The sequence below is a fragment of the Muscardinus avellanarius genome, assembly GCF_963383645.1.
Source record: "Muscardinus avellanarius genome assembly, chromosome: 14".
Taxonomy (NCBI): domain Eukaryota; kingdom Metazoa; phylum Chordata; class Mammalia; order Rodentia; family Gliridae; genus Muscardinus; species Muscardinus avellanarius.
This window is the reverse complement of record NC_137800.1, coordinates 56,944,916-56,972,798: the sequence shown is the minus strand read 5'-3', so window position 1 is coordinate 56,972,798 and position 27,883 is coordinate 56,944,916. Positions and strand designations below refer to the sequence as shown.

The 27,883-nt window shown below is 45.8% G+C and overlaps 1 protein-coding gene across 5 annotated transcripts in view; it reads left to right on the top strand.

Moving 5' to 3' along the window:
* The window catches only part of FGFR1 (fibroblast growth factor receptor 1), a gene marked incomplete at both ends in the record, with an annotated part of 46,829 nt that overhangs the window by 4,449 nt on the left and 14,497 nt on the right, over positions 1–27,883 (top strand). For 2 of the 5 annotated variants that reach the window (XM_080709818.1, XM_080709817.1), the window contains 3 exons: positions 25,600–25,866; positions 27,197–27,286; positions 27,544–27,716. In XM_080709818.1, the coding sequence (XP_080565944.1) occupies positions 25,600–25,866; positions 27,197–27,286; positions 27,544–27,716 (530 nt within the window). The remainder of the gene's footprint in view (positions 1–25,599; positions 25,867–27,196; positions 27,287–27,543; positions 27,717–27,883) is intronic. The other 3 variants (XM_080709819.1, XM_080709821.1, XM_080709820.1) reach the window with 3 other exon arrangements.

Sequence of the window (27,883 nt, the reverse complement as noted above, 5' to 3'; positions counted from 1 at the left end):
GTCTTGGCCCAGCTAATTATTAGGTAATGCTGTTACTGTCCTCAGAAAACATAATTTATGTGTAAAAGGTTTGCCCCCCAAAAAATCTATTTATTTATTTATTTATTTATTTATTTATTTATTTATTTTTGTGGTACCAGGAATAGAACCCAGAAGCATTCTACCTCTGAGGTACAAACCCAGCCCTATATTTTTATCCTTTATTTTGAAATAGGGTCTCATTGAGTTGCAAAGTTGCTAAGTAGTAGCTGAGGCTGTCTGTGAACCCAGATCCTCCAGTATTAGCCTCCCAAATGCTAACTAGGATTACAAGCATGCGCCACCACCCCCATCTATCTATCTATCTATCTATCTATTTATTTATTTATTTATTTATTTATTTATTTATTTTTGTGTGTGGTACTGAGGATGGAACCCAGGGGCATTCTACCTTCGAGCTATACCCCTAGTCCTATTTTTTAGTCTTTTTATTTTTTTGAATCAGGATCTCGCTAAGCTATAAAGAGCCTTATTAAGTAGCTGAGGTTGTCCGCAAACTATGATTCTCTGGTCTCTGCCTCCTGAATGCTGAGATTACAAGCATGTGCCACCACTCTGGCTTGTCCAAAAATTTAAAGTAAACTACACCATTGAGAGTTTTCCCCACTGGAAAGACTGTGTGTGTGTGTGTGTGTGTGTGTGTGTGTGTGTGTGTGTGTGTGTGTGTGTACATGCATGCATGTGCGTTGGCAGCCCCTTCTCCCAATTGAATGCAATACTAGCAGTCTGCACAAGCTCCTGAGGGACCAGGGAAGGTCTGGAGTTTCTGACTGTCCTTGGAAAGTTGATTTAATAAGGGTTCCAGGAAAACCAGCCTCCCTCCTTCTCTCCTGCTCTTTCCCCTTCTCTAGTGTAAGCTTGTTTCAGATCAGTCTTTTGAGGTTTATGGATTGACTGAAGCTGAGGCTGAGGTACGGGTGCAGGAGTGAAAGAATCCTTTCAAAAGATGAGCACGAACTTGAAAGATATTTTGGGCTTGAGGATGGCTCTTACATTTTTTTTCTCTTAGAGTAGGGCTTGGAGGGAAAGCAGAGGTACAACCAGACCTCTTTGCAGGGCCACTTCTGGCAGTTGGGAGGGAATTCCACTCCCTTTTCAGCAGTCACGTGGGTTATAACGCAGTACAGGGCAATAGTGTGCAAGACTTTCAGTCTTGAAATCCTTTCTTCCACCCGTAGAAACCTGCAACTCATAAGTGATTTAATGGGCTGGGGTTTTACAGCTCCTCCCACCCACCCAGATTTGAAGGAGTCTGGTGGCCTCTTGAAGCAGGAAGAGGTTACATTTAATGGAAAAGCTGCACGTTTCCATTTCTGGCTGCAAGCCCCCTGCATGCCATGTGTGCACCACAAAGCAGGGCTTTGTTTCCATGTTCTGCAGAAACCTATACCCATGAGGAAGAAGCTGCCGGTGGTGCCAGAGCTGCTGCCCAGCCTCAAACTACAGGCCTCTGGCTACCCCCAACCCCACCCCACTGAGGGTCTGCAGCTGTCTTTGGTCTGAAGGGGTGTACCTTTCTACTACGCTGTGTTGGGGGAGCACTCAGATAGATACCAAAGGGTGTCCCAGTCACACTCTGATCCTGCTGGCTGCAGCTGATGGGTAGAAATAAGGACCAGTGCTCCATAATTGCCTTGGAATACATGGAGGACATGCCCCTGCCCGCCCCATCCCCAGTACAGACTTCTCATTAAATGAACATGTTTGCTTCTAACTCACACTGGATGGTAAGAGGAATTCCAGAAGGGGAGTGGAATTATGTGGAGCCAAAGGTGATGCTGACCAACCTACTTGAAAACGGGTGGGGGCTGAGGTCTGTAGTGTGAGGTTCTCAGCTGCTGCCCACCACCCCAGGGTCTACTCTGCCCATCCCTACCCGAGGAGCTGTCTCCCATGCCTTTGAGAGGGTGTTCTCGGTGGTGGGGGGCAGGCAGCATGGTGAGAATGTGCAGGCGTGTGACACCAGCCCCGCTTGCCTACGGGCCGCTCTGAGGCTGTGTTCTTGGCTCAGACTTCTGCATTGCTACACCATTAGCTCCACTGATTTTCCACTCTGGCCTTGCCAGCCCGCTCCCTAAAGTCAGGGAGGAGAAACTTCTCAGGGAAGAACAAATGGTTGTCCAGAGGACTTGCTGCAGTGGGGGGAGGGGGGAGCCCAAGGAATCCCAGCCATTCTGTGACTACATGACAGAGCCTGGGTTGGGCAGGAACCAGAGAGTGTCGGGATCCTTCCAGAGCCTGTGGCCCCAGCACAAAGGTGGCCAGCAGAGCCAGGCCGGGCTTTGGCCCTAGTCAGGCTACAATAGTTTGTGACTGCCCGGGTGGTGATGGACAGCTATGGCAGAAGCAAGCTCGGGGGAGTCGTTGACCCCAAGGATGAGGTTTGGGTCAGGCCCGACCAGCAGCTGCACCCTGTTTTCAAATGCTTCATTCCTCTGGGGCCACTAGAGGCTGCAGCTTGCCCTTTGGACACCACCTTTGCCTCCTGCTTCCTTCCCTGAAGCTGGAGACGAGACAACTGTTTCCCTGCTGACCAGGAGGTCCAGCTGCACTCATCCAGGCACATGAGTTCAGCTGCTCAGACTTCCATCCACTCTGCGACATGGCCGGCTCACAAACTATCACAGACACTTTCTTCTCTGCCCACCCTGTCTCCTCCTTGGGGCCCTCAGTGATTTCACTGCAAGCTAACTGTCCCAGCTGGGCTCGTAAGGGTCTGGGGCAAATCCCAAATGGGTTCCTCTTAGGAGAAGGCTTCTGGAGCCTGGGCCATTCCTGGCCTTGGGGATTTGTCCTGACTTCCAGCTGGCAGTAGCCAAGTAGGGGGACAGTTGCCTGGACCCCTCCTCTCCCGTAGCAGTGTTGCCAGCACTGCACCAAGCCTGCGGTCTCCCTGCCGAATCCTCCTAGGTCCTGTCTCAAACCACTTGCCAAGCAGGGTGCTACTGCCTTCATTGAAGTTTGTGGCCTGCATCAGGAAGGTTGGGATGAGAGTTCTGAACACTTGAACACTTCATTCCAGGCACTGAATTCCCCAGAGTTTGAAACTCTGCTCTCTCCTCTTCTCCTCCCCCCAGGTTGTAGAGTGGTGGAGCCTCGTGGGATGGCTCCCTTATTGGGGTGACCGACTTCTGCTGCTTCATGAATGTGGCTGTGTTTCCTAGGCCTGAGGTGTGTGGGTGAATTGAACCCAAAGAGGAGGAGAGGGTCAAGGCATCCTGCAGAGAGTGGGCTTAGTGGTTATGAGCTTGGCCAGGAAAAGAGGGTAGAAAATTGAAAACGTCAGCAGTGAAGTGTTTCAAATGGTTCATCAGCAAAGAAAATGGAATTCAGAGCTTACCCCTTCCTATTTTCCTTAAGATTGAAAACTAGCCTCTAGCTAACAGCCCTTTCCTTCACTGATTTTCACTCATTCATCTGACCAAACAAGTCTCTCTTTTCCTTGAATACAACATATATTTTATTTATTTTTGGTACTGGGGACTGAACCCAGGGGAGTTCTACCGTTGAGTCAGACCTCCAGCCCTATTTTTATTTTTTAGTGTGAAACAGCCTCACTAGGTTGCTGAGAATCTTGGCTACTGTATGTCTAGGTTATTCTCAAACCCGCAATCCTCCTGTCTCATCCCCCTAAGTACTTGGGAGTGTGGGCTACCACACCGGGCTCAGTGTATACTTTATATATAACCATTGTTTGGAATTTGTTGATCTAATTTAGCCATTATTTAGCTGAAAATGACTATCCTTATCCTTTTCTCCTTTTCACTATTTTTTTTGGGGGGGGGGCGGGTCTGGGGATGGAACCCAGGGTCATTCAACTTCCTAGCTATACCCCCTGCCCTAATTTTTATTCTTTATTTTGAAACAGGGTTTCCCTGAGTGGCAGAGGGTCTCACTAAGTAGACCCTAACCACTATCCAGTCTCAGCCTCCCGAATGCTGGTGTTACAAGTGAATGCTGAAATTACAAGTGTGTGCCACCATGCCCGGCTTCTCCTTTTCACTTTTTATAACTCCTACTTCATTCTTAGTTTAAGATTTAGTTTGAATCTGGACTAAGGCTTAGTTTAAGGGCCACATTCTTTTTTTTTTTTCTTTTCTTTTCTTTTTTTTTTTTTTTGTATGTGTGTGTTTGTGTGTGTGGTACTGGGAGTGGAACCCAGGGACTTTTCTACCTTCGGACTATACTCCCAGACCTATTTTATACTTTATTTGGAAACAGGGTCTCACTAAGTAGCTGAGGCAGTTTGAACCTGTGTGATCCTCCTGCTGCAGCCTCCCAAGTGCTGGGATCACAAGCGTGCGCCACCATGCCCAGCAAGGGCCACCTTCTTGAAGTCTTCCCCCTCTCCAAATTAATCACACCTTGGTTTTTGGTTTGGTTTGGTACTAAGGATTAAACCCAGGGCATTCTACCTCCAAACTACACCCTCAGTCCTTTTTCTTTTTTATTTTGAAACAGGCAGGGTCTTACTAAGTTGCTGAGGCTGGCCTTGAACCTATGATCTTCCTTTCTCAGCCTCCCAAACTATTGTCTTTATAGGCATATGCCACCATGCCTGGCTAATCACTCCTTGTTTTTAACTGTTCATTTAGTACTTACTTTGCTTCACATTATATTAAGATTTTTGTTTATTTTGTGGTGCTGGGGATTAAACCCAGGGCTTTTTGCCTTGTGCTCTACCACTAAGCTATATCTCCAGTCTCTGGAGTTTTATTCTTTTGGTACTGGGGTATTGTTATTTTTTGTGGCACTAGGGATTAAACCCAGGGGCATTCTACCTCTGAGCTACATCCCCAGCCCTGCTTATTTATTTATATGTTCATTCATTAATTTATTCATTTATTTATTTATTTTTGTGGTACTGGGAATGGAACCCAGGGGCATTCTGGGCTATACTCCCAGACCTATTTTTTTATATTTTATTTGGAAACAGGATCTCACTAAGTTGCTGAGAACCTCACTTAAGTGGCTGAGGCTGAGCCGGGCGTGGTGGCGCACGCTTGTAATCCCTGCATTTGGGAGGTGGAGACTGGAGGATCGTACAGGTTCAAAGCCAGCCGCGCTGGCTTAAGAGACCCTGTTTCCAAATAAAAAATATAAAAAAGTGGGTCTGGGAGTGTAGCCCGGCGGTAGAAGGGCTTCCAGGAATCCCAGTACCACCACACACACACACAAAAAAAAAGTAGCTGAGGCTGGCTTCAAACCTGTGTGATCCTCCTGGCTCAGCCTCCCAAGTACTGGGATTAAAAGCATGTGCCACCACACCCAGCCTTATTTTTTATTTTGAAACAGGGTCTAGGTGAATTGCCAAGGGCCTCACTAAGTAGAGCTAAGGCTGTGGGTGAACTACTATCCTCCTGTCTCCCCGCCTCCCAAATGCTAACCCTTTTTAAGGTGGATACAGGAGGCTTGAAGGTTGCCCTCTAAAATTTAATTGAGACCCTGGTGTTTTGCTTTTTGTTATTTTGTTGTTTTTGTGGTACTTACACCTCTAGCCCTATTTTCTTATTCTTGATTTTGAAACAGAGTCTCACTAAGTTGCAGAGGGCCTTACTAAGTGGCTAAAGTTGACCATGAACTTGCAATCCTCCTGTCTCAGCCTCCCAAGTACTAGGATTACCAGGGTGCACCACCACATCCAACTCTGTTTTAAAATAACAAATCAGGGCTTCTCAAATGTTAACTATCCTTGGATACATGAATAGAGTATGATGGCTCACACTTGTAATTCCAGAATAGTACTTGGGGAGGCTGAGATAGGAGGATCATAGGGCCTCAGCAACTTGATGAGACCCTATTTCAAACTAAAAAATAAGGTGAGAGGTGGTGTTCAGAAGTAGAATGCCCTGGGTTCAATCCCCAGCACCCCTACTAAAAAAAGAAAAAAAATAGAGCTCAATCCCAGTACTTGGGAAACTGAGACAGGAGGATCTCAGGTTTTTGGCCAGCCTCCACTAATTAGTGAGGCCCTCTGCAACTTAGTAACACTGTTTCAAAATAAAGAATAAAATATAGGGCTGGGGCATAGCTCAGAGGTAGAGTGCTCCTGGGTTTAATCCCTAACAAAATAAAGCATTATTGTTTTGAGATATAATCTGATTTCATCATAGAAAATATAGGAAAGAAGGCCGGGTGTGGTGGTGTATGCTTGTAATCCCAGCATTTGGGAGGCCAAGGCAGGAGGATCACGCAGATTTGAAGCCAGCCTCGGCTACTTAGTGAGGCCCTTTGCAACTCAGTGAGACCCTGTTTTCAAAGATTTAAAAATGCCCTGAGTTCATCCCTAGTACCGCAAAAAATTATATATATATATATATATATATATATATATATATATATATATATATATATGAAACATAGAGCTGTAAAAAGAAAAATTATAGTGTCATCATTAAACAATAATCTTTTTTTTTTTTTTTTTTTTTTTTTTTGGTACTGGGGTTCCTGGAAAGCCTTCTACCTCTGGGCTACACTCCCAGACCTATTTTTATATTTTTATTTGGAAACAGGGTCTCTTAAGCCAACACGCGTGGCTGGTTTCGAACCAGCATGATCCTCCTGTCTCTGCCTTCCAAGTGTGGGGATTACAAGCGTGCGCCACCATGCCCAGCAATAATCTATTCTTTTAAGTTTTGTTCTTGCATTTATATAAACTTTATTTTTCAGAAATGGGGTTTATACCGTGGATACTGGTTCGTAATTTAAGTGTGTACCTATTACCATCCAGAAAGAATTTTAAATTATGCCTAATAGCTTAGTATTCCATTGTGTAGGTATTCAAAATTTATCGTCTTCGACTGTTGAGCAGTGATTGGGTTATCTTTTTTTTTTTTTTTTTTTTTTGGTGGTACTGGGGTTCCTGGAAGCCCTTCTACCTCTGGGATACACTCCCAGACCTATTTTTACATTTTTATTTGGAAACAGGGTCTCCTAAGCCAGCACACGCGGCTGGCTTCGAACCTGCACAATCCTCCTGTCTCTGCCTCCTAAGCGCAGGGATTACAAGCGTGCGCCACCACGCCCGGCTGATTGGGTTATTTCTAATAGTTTGTACTGCAATAAATGTACCCTTCAAATAAGATCTATTCATGTATCCAAGGATAGTTATATTTGAAAAGCCTTGATTGTATCATTTACCAAACTGCCTCTTAGGAAGTTCATACCAGTAAAAGTCTTAAAATAGGGCTGATGATAGCCAGGGGCTGTGGCCCATGCCTGTAATCCCAGTACATGGCTAAAACAGGAGGATCGGAGGTTGCAGGCCAGCCTCAGCAATTTAGTGAAAACCTCAGCACCTTAGCAAAACCCTAATTCAAAGAAAAAGTGGGGCTGGTGGTGTAGCTCAGAAGTGGGGCATTTTAGCCAGGCGTGGTAACACACAATTGTAATCTCAGTACTTGGAAGGTTGAGACAGGAGGATTGCAAATCTGAGGATACTCTAGCAAGTTGTGAGATTCTAGCATCACTATACTGGGACCCTGTTTTAAAAAACAAACAAACAAAAAATAGGGCCGAGGGTGTAGCACGGAGCTAGAATGCCTCTGGGTTCAACCCCCCCACCCCATACTGTACACACTCACACGCACATACACATACAATGGGAAGTAGGGCACTTGGCTAGCATCTGAGAGGCCCTGAATTCTATAATAATGATAATAATAACAAATATTTTTATTACATCTTCACACTGTACATGCTTTACATTTTCAAAATGTAAACGTTATTTTTTATTTGGAAACTGTTTTCAAATTAAAAAATAGGGCTAGAGGTGTAGCTCAGAAGTAGAATGTCCCTGGGTTCAATCCCAAGCACCACAAAAAAAATTTTTTTCCCCTCAGGAAGGTGTAACATTGGTGTTTTTCTACTGTATTACACTACATCTTTTGTATCAAATTAGATTCCCCACAGAATTGAGGCAGAGCACCTTTTGGATTTAAACTGTTTAGTTCGATCCCCTTTATGCCACCACAGTCTGGCCTCAAACCCCTTTGAGATGCTTGCCTTGTGACATTCTACTCTTCACCTGGGGTTGCATGTCAGTCATAGGTCTCTGAGCCTCTTGAATGATAGTGGTTTTCTAACCTGGAGTGATCAATAGAACAACCCTGCTTCACCTCCTACTTGGTAAAGGTCTAAGGTCAAAAGTCTCCACAGTGTCATATGCACCTGAGTTTTTATAGGTCAGTCATACCTGGTCTAGATATAGCAGTATTGTCTAGACACAGCAACTACCTCGATTGCTTATAAATGGTGTGATTTTTGTGTGTGTGTGGTTCTGGGGAGTGAACCCAGGAGCATTCTACCTCTGAGCTACACCCCAGCCCTTTTTATTGTTCATTTTAAAACAAGGTCTAAGTTATTGCACACTGTCCTGAAACCTGCAATCCTGTATCAGCCTTCCAGGTACTGAGATTATAGGCATGTGCCACTGCACTGGCCAGTGCTGATCTTTTTTTTTTTTTTTTTTTTTTTTTTGGTGGTACTGGGGATGGAACCTTTCTACCTCTGGGCTACACTCCCAGACCTATTTTTTTTTTTAATATTTTTATTTGGAAACAGGTTCTCTTAAGCCAGCAAGGGGCTTCGAACCTACAGTGTTGATCTTAATAGATATGCAAATACAATACATGACTCATTTTAAGAAGTGATATCCAAAGTCTACATCAAGATAAGACATTAAACCTCAGTTATATAAAGCCATCTGAAACCATATAGGATGGCTTCTTCAAAGTGAAAGGGTAAATTAACTATCATCTATAGGCTATGAATAGTGTATATATATATGAATATATATTCATACATACACATATAGAGTCATTGGTTGTCTTAATGATGGGACTTTGTAATGAGAAATACCTTGTTAGGAGGTTTTGTCATTGTGGGAACATCATGGAGTGTACTTACACAATATATTGTATAGACTTCACATTCCCAAAGCTATACCGTGTATATCTAAGTATATGGTCTAACCTTCTTACTCCTAGAACTATGATGAGCAAACCAGATTAAACAAAGCACAAGAGAAAATGGTGTAATCAAGACACTCGTCCTAAGTTTTATGAGGCCACTGCTGGCATAGTACTGTGTGCTGTTTTATAGTTAACAATAATGACAAGCTCATGCCTAGAATCCCAGTATTTGGAAGGCTGAGACCGGAGGATCACAGGTTCAAGATTATCCTCAGCAATTTAGGAAGACTCTCAGCATCCTAGCAAGACCCTGTTTCAAAAAGTAAAAATTAAAATAAGGACTAGGTAGCTCAGTGGTAGACACCCCCTGGGTTCACCCCTGGTACCCAAAAAATGAAAAATACAACAAAATAGTAATAAAAATTATAGTTAATGCTTAAACCAATAGCAATAATTTGTTATATACTGTACATAATCATACATGCTATTACTTTTACATGACTTGCAGAACAGTAGATTTCTTACACTGGCATCACTACAGGCATGTGAGTAATGTGTTGTGCCTTGACCTTACAATGGCTACAAGGTCACAGGCAATAAGAAGTTTTCAGTTCTATATAATCTTATGGAATGACTATCATATGCAGTTTGTTGCTTACTGAAATATTATACTGTCTGTCTGTCTGTCTGTCTGTCTCTGTCTCTGTCTCTCTCTCTGGATATATAGATCTTTGTGTCTATCTACAGAATAGTTGGATAGACAGACATATGTGCTCCTTGACTTAAAATGAGGTTACACCCTGATAAACCCTTTTTAAGTTGAAAATATAAGTCAAGCCAGGTTTGGTGGCTCATACCTGTAATCCCAGTACTTGGGAGATTGAGACAAGAGAATCATAGGTTCAAGGACAGGTTCAGCTCAGGCTAGGTTGAAGCATCTCAAGTAGTGAGATGCTCATCAAACTAGTGAAACCCTGTTTCAAAATAAAACTAAAAAAATAGGGCTGGGGTGTAGCTCAGAGGTAGAATGCCTCTGAGTTCAACCCCCGGTTCCACTAAAAAAAATTTTTTTAAAAGAGAAAATATAAGTAAGGAATGCATTTAAAAGACAAAGATGGCCGGGCATGGTGGTGCAAGCTTGTAATCCCCGGCGCTTGGGAGGCGGATACAGGAGGATCGTGCAGGTTCGAAGCCAGCCCCACTGGTTTAAGAGACCCTGTTTCCAAATAACAAAGTAAAAAAATAGGTCTGGGAGTGTAGCCCAGAGGTAGAAGGGTTACCAGAAACCCCAGTACCATCAAAAAAAACCCACAAACAAACAAACAAAAAAACAATAAAGATGTTGAGAACACCTGTAATTCCAGAACTTGGAAGGCTAAAGAGGATCCCAGATTAGAGACCAGTCTCAGCAACTTAGGGAAGCCCTGTTTCTTTTCTTTTGTTTTCTTTTTGTGGCACTGGGGATTGAACCCAGGGGCATTCTACTTTCTAGGTACAACCCCAGCCCTATTTTATTTTTTTATTTGGAAGCAGGGTCTTGATAGATTATTGAGAATCTCACTACTTGCTGAGGCTGTCCTTGAACCTGCAGTCCTTCTGTCTCAGCCTCCCAAATATTGGAATTACAAGTGTGCACCACCAAGCTTGGCTTGGGAGGCCCTGTTGTCCCTGGGTTCAGGTCCCCATACCAAAAAACAACTAAAGACATGTGAAATTTTTAGCTTTAAAAAGGAAAAGCTAGGAATATAGCCTTTTTAATAGGAAGGTAAGAAAAATTCGCTTTTAAACCTTTAATAGTTACTGAATGAGATTCTCCCTTTGACTCCAAAACTGTTAGATTTGTTATAAGAGCAGGAAGACTGTATTCGTGCCTGGGGGGTATATTTCATCTTGTCACTCCTTCCTCACCACCCTTGAATTCCCAATGCATTTGAAAATGTATTTGCCTCACTCTTCTCATGGGACATATACTGTCCTAACTCTGGCAAGAACACCGGGAACCAAGGAGAAGTGAAGAGGATGAGAAGCGTTTGTTTGTTTGTTTGTTTTTTGTTTGTTTGTTTGTTTGTTTATTATTTTGTGTGTATGTGGTACTGGGGATTTGGACCCAGGGGCTTTCTACCTCTGGGCTACACCCCAGCCCTATTTTATAATTATTTGGAAACAGGGTCTCACTTAAGTTGCTGAGGCTGGCTTCGAACCTGCGTGATCCTCCTGTCCCTGCCTCCCAAGCACGGGGATTACAAGCGTACGCCACCACTCCTGGCTTGTGAGGCACATTTTTAGATGTCATGGGCCAGTAAAATTTCCCCTTAAGTTTTTGGACCGGACTTTAAGAATCAAGGAAGCACATTTTTAATAAAAATGTCTACTGCCATCACCATTTGATTTTTTATTTGGGTAAAATTAATCTTTGATTAAGTTTTTTTGTGTGTGTGTGTGTGTGGTCCTGGCAATTGAACTCAGGGACATTTTATCTCTGAGCTACACCCCCAGCCCTATTTTTTTTATTTTGAAGCCTAGAGTCTTGCTAGGTTGATGAGAATTTCACAGATTGCTGAGACTGTCATCAAACCTGTGGTCCTCCTTACTCAGCCTCCCAAGTACTGGGATTACAGGCATGGGTCACTGCATCTGGCTCGGGCATTTCTTTTTTTTTATTGTTTTATGGGTCTGGGGATGAAACCCAGGGGCATTTGACCTCTAAGCTACACCCGCTTCCCTATTTTTTATTCTTTATTTTGAAACCAGGTCTCACTGAGTTGCAGAGGGCCTCACTAAGTAGCTGAGGCTGTCCGCGAACCGTGATCCTCCCGTCTCAACCTCCTGAATGCTGGGATTACAAGCGTGCGCCACCACGCCCGGCTAGGTCATTTCTTTACATTGAGAAAAATGCCACTTGTGAAGAGGGCATTTCTTTCCCCATCCAGCGATGGGTGGTGACCCTCCTCATATCACAGAGGCCATGATCCAGACACCCTCGACCTACCATCAAAGAACTGAAATCACCGTGGGGATGCACATTGGGGGTGCTGAGAGCCTTGGTGGATTGTGCATGGAAGTACCCTTTGCGGTTTTGGGGGTCAAAAGGCACATTCTGAAGCAGCTGGAGCCTGCACTAATGCATCAGCAAGTTTGGGAGAGTGGCAAAATTTCCTTGCCCAGCCGCTGGGTTTCCTTCCCCACAGCCTCACTACTGGGCATGGGGGAGGGGTGGCCACGCAGAGGCCAGGAGGGTCAGGAGGGTCGGGATGGGAGCAGTGGGGGCAAAACCATACATACCTTCTTTTCTTTGAGGAACCTGACCGGACTTTAAGGCCAGAGCACAAAGCACAGCAGAGAGTGGGAGCTTCTCTATTGATTCATCTCACTCTCCTCCCTCCCCCACTCTTAATGATCTTTCCATTACAGAACCCAGACCAGGAAGTGCATGACAGGTCGCAGCTGCAGACACATGGCCTGGAGGCCTGGGCTTCAGGCCAGTGGTGGGAGGGTCTGAGCTCCCTCCTAGCAGCAGGACCCCTCCACACACTCTCTCTTAAGCTAGCATCTTGGTGGAAGATATTCTCACTTTTGTATTGCACCAGTTGGTGACTAGTCATACTTTTGATTTGAGTTTAGGATGTGATTTTTTTTAAGTAAAGGCAGGAAAAGACCTGACTATCTAGGTCCCCAGCATACAGTTATCATGTGTTGTCCATACTAGATTTGAGATCTCTTTTGGGAGTGTCCTATCATTGAGCATAGACTCCAGCTCCTTTTCCCAAAATAGTACCTACTGGTATGTCCTTAGGAGCTTCCAAAGGTGTCCAGGGGAGTTGCTGGGCAGTCTTAATTGCCTCCAAAACAGTATCTTTTCCTCTTGGTATATCTATCAAAATACCCAGTTCAGAACTTGTTTTAGGGGAAGGTCTGGCTGCATAAACTTTACAAACATACAGACCAGTATTCAAATCACAAGCAAAGGAGTTACACCCCTTCATTTCGCAGTCTCCATTGGGGATGGCTCTTTTTGCTTGCTCAGGAAATGTTAATTTACCCTAAACTGTGTCCTAGGGGATAGTTGTCACACCAGAGTTTTTGTCTCCATTGCCAGCTGTGTTGTTGGCTTCCTTCCCTGAATCTGCCAAGTCTGGATACTTCAGGTGCCAAACAAATGATGACAAAAATCTCTAGGAACTGTAGCTTAGACATCCTTTCCTTAGCTGCAGGGCATCTCCCTTCACTCTTTTTGGATTCTTCTTTGTTGGTAAGATAGGGAGAGAAACAAGTGGATTGGGACTGTTTGGGGAAATGTGTGGAATAAGAGTTTTATTTTGGGCTTGATTCATGGTGCTATTGGTAAACAATTGAGGCCAAAACTTTAGCTAGGAAAAGAAGGGAGATTTCTTTTAGGACACTTTTGAGTGCATTCCTTTGTTAATCACTTAATTATAGTCCTTCTTCCAGCTGAGCTGGCCTTTCCTGTGTGTGTGTGTGTGTGTGTGTGTGTGTGTGTGTGTGTGTGTGTAGGGGGTGTGTGCTTGTGTCATTGGGGAAAAAGAGAGAAACGCCAAGATGAAGGAGGCTTCTGATAAACCCAGAAGTTTGGACCCCACACTCATTGGATGCTGCCCTTCTCCTATACCACCACTCAGGCTTCCTTCATTTATTTTAAGACTGACATTGAGCCTAGCTCTCGGCCTGAGGCTCCCAAGTGGGGTTCTGCATGCTTCCTCCTCCAGCCCAGTTCCTGTGCAGCTGATTTTGGGGGGTCACAGGGTGAGTACAGAGCTCTGGCTGCAGCTTTGGCCAGCATAGGCGGCTCTGTGCTAAATTACAGTGACGAGTGGAACACACAAAGGACTGAAATCTTTTTTTAATAAAAACAAAACAAAACTGTGGCCCCAAGCCCCTGGGCTGCTGAATGGCGCTGGCTTCCTGTCAGGATTAGCCAGGCTGCCTGGGCCTGTGTGCGCTGCCTTTCTCCTCAGGAAATACCTTCAGTAAGCCCCGGTGGGGTCCCCATGGTAACGCGGGAGGGGACCTGCTGACAGAGGCCATTCAGCCCGACATTGTTCCCCGGCCCCTTTGTTGTGCGCTTTATTGCTGCCCCTCTGGCAAACACAGCAGTTTGCACCATTTTGTCAGGTTGAATGTGGAGTTTTTACATTTTAATGGCCTCTTCTGGCAGCGACCCATTTGCATGCAAAATGTTCCTTCTTAGTCCTTTCCCTTTTTCTATTAAAAAAAAAAAAAAAAAGCACCCTACTCCAAATCCCCAGGGCCTGGGGCTGGAGTCTGCCTCTGGCCAGGTCCGGGATAATTGATCAGTGCTCTTGTCTCTCCTACCACACACACCTGTGCTCGCTTTGGCAGCTTCCCTTGTATTTGGGGGACTTCATGAGTTCAGAAAGTCATGTGTCTTTAGGACCCCCACTCCAACACTCGTAAGATAATAGCTATTACCTGGGATTTCAGTGAGATTCCGGCTCTGCTTGGTCTTGCCAGATTCAAGTGAGTTTTCAGTTCCATTTCAAAGCCAAAATAACGTAATGAAAAACCTCTACAGAGGCCCCCACAGTCCCGCTGAGCTATTCTCTATTCCTTTTAAGTTGCTTTCAAAGCTACCCCGAGTTCCTCCCCCATCCACAATTGCCCCCTCATTTATCTCTGGGGAGCTTGTGCCAAGACTGTAAACATTCCTAGACCACCAGTTCCCCTATGTTGCTGAAGAGGATGGCCTTTCTCCTCTAATTTCCTTAACTCAGAAACTCTAACTCAAAAGGATTTAACAGGGATGACAAAAAGCATCACTGCTCTGAGACATGTTAACCACCCATGACTGGGGTGCGGCAGCCCGATCCCGTGGGTGATGAGTTTACATTGTGTGGACCAACCCCGTAGCCGGCAACCTGACCCAATGCGGGAAGAAGCCACAAGCACTCCAGCCACAGGGGAAGGCATTTTGAGGATGGGATGAAGAACTGTGTGTGGAAGTGCCCGCCTGGACCCTACCGGAAGATGGCAGGCTCAGGGCAGCCTCAGCAACTTACCGAGGCCCTGTCCCAAAAAATAAACGGTCTGGTGGTGTGGTAGAAAGCCTGTAGGTGCAATTCTCAGTATCCCCCCCCCCCGCAAAAAAAAAAAAAAAAAAAAAAGAATGAAGCAAAGGATAGAGTTTTCTAACTACAAATCTCCAAAGAGTGAGTTTGAAGATGTGAGGGAGATGACTGTTGGTGAGAGGAGAAAGGCATTTGGTAAGCAGGTGTTGGGGGCCGGAGAGGTTGGGTTGTGGAGACAGGAGTGGACTTTGAGGGGACAGGAGGCACCTGTGGCCCAAGGGGAGGGCTTGCTGGCCCTTTGACTAATGTTCTTAATCTTCTAAATGGGTCATCAGAGGTCATCACCTTTAAGCTGTAATCAAGGGTGAGGGCTTGAGAAAGGCCAGCTCGGTGTCAAGTGACTAGTGATGCTTTGAGCCTAGGAGGCTGGAGAAGCGGGCGGCTGTGTGCTCTACTTATGGCTGGGCAGTGTCTTATGGATTGCCTCTGCCCTCCCTGCGTTCCCTGGGTGAGAAGCACTGTGGAGGGGCCCAAAATCAGGAGTTGTCTCTGTTGTTTAACTTTGGGAGAAGCCTTTCAACCTCCATTTTCTCCTGTTAAAATGGGAGTGTCATAATCATGAACAAACACACCTTGTAGAGAGTATCAACTATAGTACCGAAGCTGGACATTAGTAGCAGTTGTGAGTTGGCCATGATTGCAGCACTACCCCCACCCCATTTTCTCACCTGCTAGTGTGGACAGCTATAGCTCCACTTCAAGGGTCAGTGATCAGAAAGATGCATTTGTAAGTTCTAAGCCCTCAGTTACAAGGTCATGGTTTGTGAAATGAGCTATAGGATTGAGGAAACGGTTTGTGGAGGGACAATTAAGGTAAAGCAACCAATTTTGGCATGCCACCCAGCAAAGTAGGGGCTGGGGAACCATTAGACAGGGTTAGTGAACTGAATGAACCAAAGGTGCTTCAGCACTCTCTGGAAGTCAGGGACTGATAAGACACAGAGGACGTACAGGTTGCCTTTCACAGTGTGAATTCTGGAGAACCAAACCACCTGGGTCTGAATCCTAGCTCTGCCATTTACTATCTAGGTGGGCTATCTTGGACAAGTTCTGATCCTCTTTGTACCTTGGTTTCCCTTTTGTGAAATAAGGACACTAATAGTACCTACATCATAGGGTTGTTTTGGGGGTTAAGGAAGCAACAAGTGCCAGAGTTGTGCTTGGGATACAGTCAGCCACCAGCTCCGTATAGAAGAGGGCAGCACCAGAGTGCCATTGTGAGTTCCGGCCAGTATTGGTGTTCCTGTGTACACAGTTGTCTAAGGATCCTGGCTTGTATATGGGAGGGCATGTGGTAAAATTGCAGAGTGCTCTGCAAATATGTTGTTATTCTTCACTGGGGCCATGTTAAGTTGTGGAGCTAGGGAATGGATAACCTCCAAACCAGGCTGTTAGGGGACCAGAGCTGGTAAAGTGGGATCTCAAAATACATGTTTAGGTAAGCCGGGTGTGGTGGCGCACGCTTGTAATCCCCGCACTTGGGAGGTGGAGACCGGAGGATGGCGCAGGTTCGAAGCCAGCCGCGCGTGCTTAAGAGACCCTGTTTCCAAATAAAAATATATAAAAAATAGGTCTGGGAGTGTAGCCCAGAGGTAGAAGGGCTTCCAGAAACCCCGGTACCACAAAAAAAAAAAAAAAAAAAACGTGTTTAGGTATATTTGTCCCTGTGGCATGAATGGCCTGCATTTACAGTCAGCAGAGATAGGTCCCTCGGACTTCTTTAATGGCTATTCTGTTTCCTACCTTAAAGTTCAATGTTTTTAATTTATTTTTTTTACTTTTTTCTACCATTAACCTTCTGTTATAAGTAGGCCATACTTATATTCTGCAATTGTGTTACGTTACAATAAAAAGTCCTCCATTTAGCTGGGCACGGTGGAGGAGCCACAGGTTAGCCACCAGCCTCAGCAATCTCACTAGGCCTTCTGCAACTTAGTGAGATCCTGTTTCAAAATAAAGAATAAAATAGGGTTGGGGTGTGGCTGAGAGGTAGAATGCCCCTAGGTGTTCAATTCCTAGTATCACATACACACACACAAAAGTCCTCCATGCATATCAAGCTGCACATCGCATCACTCTGGTCAGGCTAGGTACACATTCAAGACCTTCATTTAACCCCTTTCTCCTTGCCAGGAGACTAGTACTCTTAGACACACCTATTGGTAGCTTTTTTGAAGCCAGTTTCTTGTCCGCTTGAGTTCTCAGGAACTACAGTCTCATCTTCTCATAAAAATAACAAGTTTTGACTGGGTGTGGTGATGCACACCTATAATCTCAGTATTTGGGAAGCTGAGACAGGAGGATCTCAGGTTTGAGACCAACCTCAGCAAATAATGAGACTTTTTCATTCAACCTAGTGAGACCCTGTTTCAAAATAAAAATAAAGTAAGGTTGGGGTATAGCTCAAAAGTAGAAAACCCCTGGGTTCAGTACCCAGTACCATAAATAATTAATTTAACAAATTATTTTAAAATTAAATTAACTAATTAAAAACTGGGCAAGGCAGTTCACACCTGTAATCCTGGTGCTTGGGAGGCCGAGACTGGAGGAGCATAGGTTCTCAGCCAGTCCAGCTACTTAATGAGGCTCTCCACAACTTAGTGAGACCCTGTTTCAAAATAAAGAATAAAAATAAGGCTGGGGGTGTAGCTCAGAGGTAGAATGCCCCTGAGTTCCATCTCCAGCAAAAAACACACACACACACACACACACACACACACACACACACACACACTACTAACAAGGTTTAAATGGGTTTGAGTCTCTTCAAGGCTCCACTGCCTCACCCCACACAGCACTGATGGTTGGCAGAAAAAACAGGAGTCATTTAGCTTAGATCTGATCTGATATACCCAGGGCAAAACTGCCTGCTGAATGACTGTTGGAAGAGTTCTGCCATTCTGCCATGAACAAAATGCCACTCTGATTGGCTCGTTGAGCGTTACATAGCTGGAAGGAAGGAAGGAAGGAAGGAAAGAAGGAAGGAAGGAAGGAAGGAAGGAAATGACATAATCACATTCCAGAACTTAAAAGCATCATCATGGGAAGGTCCCCTTCTGCTCCTCACTGCCCCAGAGAGGAGAGGGAGGCTCCTTTGGAGAAGCAGGATAAGATTGTATATCCTATTTCACTATTGGGGGCCCTGGGTCCAGGCTGTGAGTTCCCAAGGTCATGGAACATATACTGTCCTGGACACCTGCCTGAGGCTAGACTCCCTCATTTTCCTATTCAGCAGCTAAGAGCCTTTGTTCTCTCTGCTTTCCAGAGAGTTGCTCTAAGCTTTGGATGTGAAGTCAGCAACCTGAGTCCCCTAAGGATATGTATAAGTCAAGTCAAGCTTTGTCCAGGTGTTACTGATAGGGACCCCCAACCTTTAGGGCGTGGTAATGAACACCTGTAATCCTAGTACATGGGAAGCCAAAACAGGAGGGTGGCAGATGCAAGGACAGCCTTAGCAATTTAACAAGAACCTTACAAATTTAAGGAAATACTTTTCAAAATAAAAAGGGCTAGGGGTGTAGGTCAGAGGTAGGACTGCCCTGGGTTCAATCCCCAAGTATGAGAGAGGGAGGAGAGGAGAGGGGAGAGACAGACAGACTGACTGGACTGACTCACTATACATTCTGCCGGCACTGAAGCACCCTTTTTCCCACAGCACACTTTTAACACTGCACCCAGAACTTGAGTATCGTCATTTGACTCACAGTGGAACATTTTCAGCCTCTGTTCCCTGCCCTGTCTCTCAGGAAACAGGGGCCTAAAGCAAGCACCTTAGCTTGCTGCTTTCCTCGAACCAACTGTTCATAGGAAGGCTTCTTCTGTACCCAGTGCTGATGAATCAGGTTCTCTTGAGATGGAAATAATTGGTTTTAAGTGGCTGAGCCATAAAATGGCTTTCTTTATATCCTTCATGGTCAGCTCAATAAAAGCATCAGTTAACTCATCTCTGGCTGACACCTAAGAATGTGTGTGGCCCTTGTCTGCTGCTTGACCAGAGAAAGGCCAGCTCAGAGAAGCTATAGCTGAAGATGCAAGGGCCTTATTTCTAAAGAAGGCATAAGTGAGGGACACTGGAAAGACCAAGAGAATGGAAAGTAGTGATGTTATGGCTGTGGGCTGCTGGTGGACAGAGATGCCCTCACATGAGTCACCATACAGAGGACAAGACAAGGTCAGGGTCACTCTACAGGAGTGGGGTAGACAAGTAGCCTGCTAAACAAAACACATGGTTGGTTACCTTTCCATTGCCTCCCAGAAGAAAGTGGCATATCCCTGTTTGGTAAATGGAGAACCTGACACATACCAAGGGCATTGCTAGCAATGAAAACAACCATTGGCACTCTAATGCCCTCGTCTGATTTTGGCTCCTCTAAAAATTAGCTTTTGGCAGATACTAAGTTCAGTTCAAGACCTTAAACATTCAGTTCAATATTTCTGACATTGTTAGGCACTGTTGGGAAAACAGTAAGAGATGACCTTGGTCTGGGTTGCTTGCTTGTTCGTAGAGGCAAGACATTGGTGACAGTAAAGAGAGGGTACATCCAAATGTCCGCAGACTGATGACTGGAGGGAGTGTGGTATATCCACACGGTAATACTGGGCCATTAAAAGGAATAAAATACTGGGACAGCCGGGCGTGGTGGCACAGGCTTGTAATCCCCACGCTCGGGAGGCGGAGACAGGAGGATTGCGCAGGTTTGAAGCCAGCCGCGCTGGCTTAAGAGACCCTGTTTCCAAAAATAAAAAAAGTATAAAATAGGTCTGGGAGTGTAGCCCAGAGGTAGACGGGCTTCCAGGAACCCCAGTATAACCAAATTTAAAAAAAAAGAATACTGGGACATAACTACAACAGAAAGGCATTGTTCAGAGTAAAAGAAGCCAGTCACAAAAGGTCATTTATTATGTGATTCCATTGATATACAGAATGGACAAATCTATACAGGCAGAAAGCAGATTAGTGGTCGCCGAGACTTGGCATGGGGGATAGGAAGTGACTCCTATGGCTCTGGGGTTTCTTTTTCGTTTTGGGGTGGTAGAAATATTCTGAACTTAGTTTTTGGTAACAGTTTTATAGCTCTGAATATACATTCAACCCTCTGTGTGTGCCTTTGGGTTTTGCACTTAAAGATTCAACCAATCTTGGATGGAAAATATTTGGGAGGAATATCATACCTGTACTAAATATGTACACTTTTTTCATTATTATTTTAGTGTCAGCAATACAGTGTAACTACTATTTACCTAAGGTTTGCTTTGTATTTTGTGTTGTAAGTAATCTAGAGGTGATTTAAATTATAGGGGAGGAAATGTCAAGGTTGAACTCAAATATGGCACTATTTTATATAAGGGGCTTGAGCATTCTCAGATCTTCCTTTCTGTAGGGGATGCTAGAGCTAATTCCTCGTGGATAGCAAGGGATGACTTTTCCAAGAGCCATTTAATTATGTACTTTAAATGGGTGAATTTTACAGTCTGTAAATTATCTCTGATGCTTGAAAAAAAATACAGGCTGGTATGGTACAAATTTGTGTCATTTGTACCTGTTTTACAGAAATTTAGAGACTGGCTGGGCGTGGTGGTGCACGCTTGTAATCCCAGCATTTGGGAGGCTAAAACAGGAGGATCCGTGTTTGTGGCCAGCCTCGGGTACTTAGGCCCTTTACAACTCAGTGAGACTCAGTTTCAAAATAAAAAGTTGGGCTGGGGTTGTAGCTGGGAGGTAAAATGCCCCCTGAGCTCCATCCTGTACCACAAAAAAAAAAAAAAAGAAAAGAAAGAAAGAAAGAAAAAGGCAGGGAGAGAGGGAGGGAGGGAGGAATGAAGCAGGCAAGCTGGGCGTGGCAGCGCATACTTGTAATCCCAGCATTTGAGAGGCTGAAACCAGAGGATCACAGTTTGCAGGCAGCCTCAGCTACTTAGCGAGGCCCTCTGTAACTTAGTGAGACCCTGTTTCAAAATAAAGAATAAAAAATAGGGGAGGGGGTGTAGCTCAGAGGTCAAATGACCCTGGGTTCCATCCCCAGACCTGCAAAAAAAAAAAAAAAGAAAGAAAGAAAAAATTTAGAGACTGCTTTGTTTTTGTTTGTTTTAAAAAAAGGATTGAACCCCAGGAGCATTGTACTTCTGAGCTACACTCACAGCCCTTTTTATTCATTTATTTTTTTAAACAGTCTTGCTAAGTTGTTGAGGCTGGCCTCAAACCTGAGATACTCCTCAGCCTCCCAAATATATAGGATTATAGGTGTGCCCTACTATACCCAGCTTCCTATACTTTTTTTTTTCCTATGGTGCTGGAAAAAATTGAACCCAGGGACAATCTACCTCTGAACTACACCCCCAGACCTATTATTATTATTATTATTATTATTATTATTATTATTATTTATTTGTTTATTTGGGTTGTTGTTTTTTTGTGTGTGTGGTACTGGGGTTCCTGGAAGCCCTTCTACCTCCAGGCTACACTCCCAGACCTATTTTTATACTTTTTAATTTGGACACAGGGTCTCTTAAGCCAGCGCGGCTGGCTTCAATCCTGCGTGATCCTCCTGTCTCCGCCTCCCAAGAGCGGGGATTACAAGCGTGGGCCACCACGCCCAGCTATTTGGGGGTTTTTTTGTGTGTGTGGTACTGAAGATTGAACCCAGGGGTATTTTCCACCAACTTATATCCTCAGCCCTGTTTTATTTTTTACTTGGAAACAAGGTCTCACTAAGTTGCTGAGATCCCCACTAAATTGCTGGGGCTGACTTTGAACCTGTAACCCTCCTGTCTCAGACTCCCAAGTACTAAGATTATGGGCATGCACCACCATGTCTAGCTTCCTAGACATTTTTGATGGTGGACTTTGTGTAGTCTAGGGCAGTAGGGCTCCAGTTGTCAAAAGAAGCTTTGTAGTATAGAGAAGATGCAGACTAAGCAGGGATGTGGCCATTATGCTGTACAAGATGTAGGCCTTCACCCCAACTGGGAGAATAACATGACAATGTACACTAGGGCGTGAGTGAGGGTGAATTTGAACCCTAACCACAGGGAGGCCGTATAGGAAGTTATCCCAAATAGTGCCCAGAATGGGGGAGGATGAAGCAAACCGGAGGCACATCTGGAAGAGGACCAACATCCCAACAGTTACATCAGGAGAAATGAAACTAGTTCTTGAGGCTTTTTTTTTTTTTTTTTTTTTTTTTTTTGGTAGTACTGGGGGTGGAACCCAGAAGCTTTCTACCTCTGGGCTATACTCTCAGACCTTTTTTATATTTTATTTTGAAACAGGGTCTCACTAAGTTGCTGAGAGCCTCACTAAGTAGCTGAGGCTGACTTTGAACCCGTGCGAACCTCCTGTCTCTCAAGCGCAGGGATGACAAGCGTGTGCCACCACGCCCAGCGTGTTCTTAAGGCTTTTTATAGATCACTTAGAAGAGTTTTATTTGCATGTTCTAGTTGGGGCCAGCTGCATTGTAGAGACCCAGGCTAGAGTCAGCCAGAGCAGGTTCCTCTGAGTGCTCTCCTTGCTATGTTTTTGCCTTGAGCAGCTTTTCATCCTGGAACCCGTTAAAACAGGCCATGTGATGCCGGAGTCTATGAATTGGCGTTCACTGTTAACCAGCAGCTAATGTAGATCACAAGAGGCAAGATATTTAATCAGTGAAGTCACTTGAGGGAAATGAGATTTGATCAATAGGAGTGTCTGCTGTTTTCCTTAAGGGTCAAGTCCAAACTGCTTTTCTCCTGCCTTCATTTGACAAACCCACAAACCATTAAAAATGGAAAGAATCACTTTTTCTAAGTTATTCTAAGACCCACAAATGCATATTTTAATGAGTTGTATGTGCTGCTCACCTTTGTGGTGTTCCCCTTGACCGGATTCACAAAAACAAATCTGTGCCAATCTAGTGGTTTCTAAGCCTTCTTGAAGCAGAACCTCTGTTTTCTTATGACCAGGTATTTAAATAGGCCTTGGGTTGAAGCAGGTCAGGGCTCAAGGCCCCTTGGAGGAAAGCCAGTGGTGATTGGTGACTTTCAGTGCTGACACTTTTTTCCCCCTTTTTTTCTTAACCCATTAGGTCTCAAGTTTTCAATCTATATATATTTCAATGAAATTGCCATAGGTACAGCTGGACATCGTGGTGCACGCTTGTAATACCAGTACTTGGGAGGCTGAGACAGGAGGATCCGGGTTCATGGCCAGCCTCAGCTATTTAGAGAGGCCCTCTGCAACTTAGTGAGACCCTGTTTCAAAAATAAAGAATAAAAAAGAGGGCTGGGGATGTAGCTCAGAGGTAGAATGCCCCTGGGGTTCATCCCCAGTGCTGAAAAAAAAAAAAAAAAGGAAAATAAATTGTCATAGGTGTATTTAAAGAGATTGAGAATCATAATCTAGAGCTTATATATCTTTTATATGTATATGTAAATATATGTATAGTTGCATATTTATACATGTGTATATATATTTTACACACATACGCACGCTCATTCTAATCACTCACCCATTATTTTTCTCAAAAGAATAGAATTCAGCCGGGCATGGTGGCACACGCTTGTAATCACAGTATTTGGGAGGCTGAGACAGGAGAATTGCCCAAGTTTGAAGCCAGCCTCAGCTACTTAGGCCCTTTGCAACTCAGTGAGACTCTGTTTCAAAATAAAGAATAAAATATAGGGCTAGGGGGTGTCGCTCGGAGATAGAATGCCCCTGGGTTCCAGCCCCAGTACCGCAAAAAACTAAAAAAAAAAAAAAAAAAAAAAGAATAGAACTCCAGAAAGAATAACTTGATCACATTTGGGACAGTGGGACAAAAATGGATTGAGATTGACATGGGTTCTTAATCTGTCACCCAGGCTGACCTCACTGGCTTTTAACTCCTGGGCTCAAACAGTTCTCCTGCCTCTGCCTCCCCAGTAGCTAGGACCATATGTATGAACCTCCAGGCCAGGCTTCAGACACCCATTTTTATTTGTAAGATTTCTACTGGATGCCTGTTGAGCACTCCAGAAAGAAGAGGGGTAGAACCAAGCCTGTATATAAGTGCTTGGGAGGCTGAGATAGGAGTATTGCAAGTTTGAAGCCAATCTCAGCAACTTAGCTAGACCCTGTTTCTAAATAAAAAAGTGTTGGGGGTATAGCTTGGAGTTAGAACACCCCGAGTTTTGATCCCCAGTACCACAAAAACAAAACTAGATGAGGTCATCCCTCATCTAGGGAATCCTGCGGAGAAGCTTGAGGGGATCCGCCCTATGCACTTGACCATCAAGCACTTATTGAGCAACTCGGGGGTGAGGCATCAGAGTGGCTGCTTGGAGATTTGAAGGCAAACACATCTACCCTTTCACCCAGATTGAGAGTAAGAAGTGGCTTCCAGGGGCAGGCACCACTGGGCCAAGCTCCAGAGTGTGTAGAGAGAGCCAGACCAAGGAATGGGCCTGTGAGGCGAAGGGGCAGCCAGTTAGAGTAGGGCAGGGGAGTGTGCCATGCTTCAGAGCCTCAGGGACCTAGGACAAGTTCCACTTGAGCCTCTTGGCAGGCCTGGACAAGACAGTGGAGATATAAGTCAGGTGGCAGGTGTGAGAGGCAGTGTTTTGGTGGAAGAGGCCAGGAGTATGCTGGTACATCCTAAAAGGAAATAACGGTTGGCTCCTAGGTGTACTGGGGCCACAGGCCTGCTGCCTCTCACGCAGGAGAGAGGGATGGGTGTTCTCTGCAGCAGCATCTCTCATGAGCCCTGGACACCCTTGCAGGCCTAGCACTTCTGCCCAGAAAGGAGGCGGGAGCAGGACAGAGTAAATACGTGGGACAGCATGTTGTAGGAGGAAGGTGGGGCACACAGTAGGGTGAGCCTGGGAAGTAGGACAAGGAGAAAGGGACTTTGTGTGCGGCCACTTCTGCTGCCAGAGCAAGTGTGAGTTTTGTGGCAGCTGCAAGCCTCCGTTCCTAATATAGGCAAGAGCTCCAAATCCTCGGGCTAACACCTGTTAGCAAGGTTTCCCTGAGCTGACCTCTCCCTGGGATGTCCCTCCCACCGAAGCCTCTAAGTCACTGGGGCCAGATCTCTACCTCCCCAAATCATGTGAGCCCAGTGCCGTCAGTCAGTGTGGGTGTGGGGGCTGCTAGATTTTTGAGGGGTGGGGTTTAGTCATCTTGTACCAGTAGGTAAAGGAATAAGGCTGACTAAACCAAAAGACATGAGGAATTCCTCTGGGAAGTGGCCATTCTGGCCAGAGCTGAGTGTGTGGGAGGGGTCCTTGGCACAAGTCCTGGGGAGGGCCACCTTTCCCCTAGGATGGGGAATGAAATGTGATCGCTTAATGCTGCTGCAGCTGCTTCCTAACTTTGCCTCTTTCTTCCTTTGACTTCTGGAGGAGTGGGGTGGAGGAGAAGAGAAGGGGTCTCCAGGTAGCCAGCAGTTTCCCACTCCCGCCTCCCCAGCCCTGTGTCCTCCAGTGAGCAGAAGCCCGGGACATGCCACTGTGGCCAGCATAACTCCCTTTGTCTCTCCTCTCCCTCCTCTCCCCCCTTGGCTCCTCTTCCTGGCCCCTGTGGGTGGCTGCAGCCCAGCCCTGGGGAGCCCCTGTGGAAGTGGAGTCCCTCCTGGTCCACCCTGGTGACCTGCTGCAGCTTCGCTGTCGGCTGCGGGACGATGTGCAGAGCATCAACTGGCTGCGGGACGGGGTTCAGCTGGTGGAAAGCAACCGCACCCGCATCACGGGGGAGGAGGTGGAGGTGCGGGATTCCGTGCCCGCTGACTCCGGCCTCTACACTTGTGTGACCAGCAGCCCCTCTGGCAGTGACACCACCTACTTCTCCGTCAATGTCTCAGGTTGGTAGCCATGTCCTGTCCTCACCCTCTCCCTGGATCCACCCCTTTGGCTCTCTGCTAGTCTCTGGGGGAGGTGAACCTCCTTCCCCTCCATGATCTGCCCCTACTCTGCTTCCAAAACTGCTACCACTAACATTGCTCCCTGCCCGCCGCGTGGCTTAGCTCTCAGAGGGACGACCAGGCAGAGTAGGCCACAGGCCAAAGATCTGGCACTTCCAGGACCTTCTTCAGAGTTGTTGCTGATGCTCTTGGAGTCTTAAGACCCTGCCTTGCTCCCACTACAACTTGCCCAGATCTCTAGGGATGCTAAGTGGGCTTTGGCTGGCTTTCATCCTGCCACTGCCATGCCTTTGGACCTGAGACTCAGCAGTTAGAGCCCTAGAGCATGTGGTGAGATCCCCACTGGATGAGGCACACACCACATCCATGGGCTTTATGGAAACACCTGTCTTCTGGCTCCCAGAGGTATGTGAGGGCAGCCAGAGAATCCTGGAGCTCTGTGACCTTAGGAATCTGCCACTTCTAGAATGTGACTTTCACAAAGCTAGGATTCAGGGAAGTAGGGTTGAAATTTCCTCTGTGCCAGTTGTGCATCCCCGGGTGCAGCTTGGCACCTCCTCCCAAGACATCATAGAGAGCCTGCCCCCAACTGAGGGACTTGCCTTCTTCATTTGCCTCCAGATCCACAAAGTGCCAGAGAGACTGGAGGGACTTCTGGTGACCCCTGTTGGTGACCACACGAATGTCAAACCTGCTTTTAAAAGGGGTAGATGTGTGCTGGGGATAGGAGCTGGCAGCTCTGGGCTACCTGTGTGCTCTGGCTAAGGGGAGCTCCCTGCCTTAGCAGATCCATGCTGGGGAAAGCCTGGCAGTGGGTCATTCAACCCATGGTTTGGAAATAGCTTCTGGCCACAGTGTACCCGGATCTGCCTGGATTTCCCAGAGGTTGGCAGTCCAATGAAGCATGCAGGTTCTCTAGCTGGCTACAAGACCTAGAGCGTCAGGTAGTACTGTGAGCTGAGAACCTCTGAATGTTGGATAGAATTAAAGAGGAACCTGGCCCTGATGGCACCATCTAATGTAGAGGATTCTGGGAAGAGGGGGGCTATGCCTTGGGTTGGGGGAGGAGAAAGATGAATGCTGGGAAGCACACAGTTCTTTGTTTTTGCCCCCACAGAGAGATGTCACTCAGGGAAAAGTGGGACTGAGGGTCCTTATGGGAAGAGGTGGCTGTGTTCATCTTTGACTGTGTTGGCCCAAATAGGGTGACTTATGGATGGAAATCCAGAGGTGCCTCAGAGGGAGCTCAGTGCCCCTTGTTGTTCCGTAGATGCACTCCCCTCCTCGGAGGACGACGATGACGATGATGACTCCTCTTCTGAGGAGAAGGAGACGGATAACACCAAACCAAACCGTATGCGTGAGACACTGTTTCCTACCTTACTGCCCTGGGCCTGGGAGTGGTTTAAGAGGACAGGGGAGGCTTGGCTGAACAGGCGGAGAGAAGCAAACGGCAGATGGGGTGGTAGGAACTCAAATGCCAGCCCTCTAAATGTTCTGACCAGACATTGCTCACAGGTGGGCATGGGCAGGGCACCTCTGGCTCCTGCCTGGACCTTCATTCTTGAGTCTGACCATCCCCCACCCCCATCTTGTCTCTTGGCTTTTCCTGGGCAGCCGTAGCTCCATATTGGACATCCCCAGAAAAGATGGAAAAGAAATTGCATGCAGTACCAGCTGCCAAAACAGTGAAGTTCAAGTGCCCTTCCAGTGGGACACCTGACCCCACGCTGCGCTGGTTGAAGAATGGCAAAGAATTCAAACCAGACCATAGGATTGGAGGCTACAAGGTATGTGTGTGCCATGCCTATATTAGAACAGTTAGGAGCCATATCCCTAGTCTCCTTTGTTGTAAGTTATACTTTTTAACTATAATGGTAATGTGTTTTGTTTTTTATTTCAAATACAAAAACAAAATGTAAATTTAAAAGTGTTTTCAGGTTTTTTTCTTGGGTGT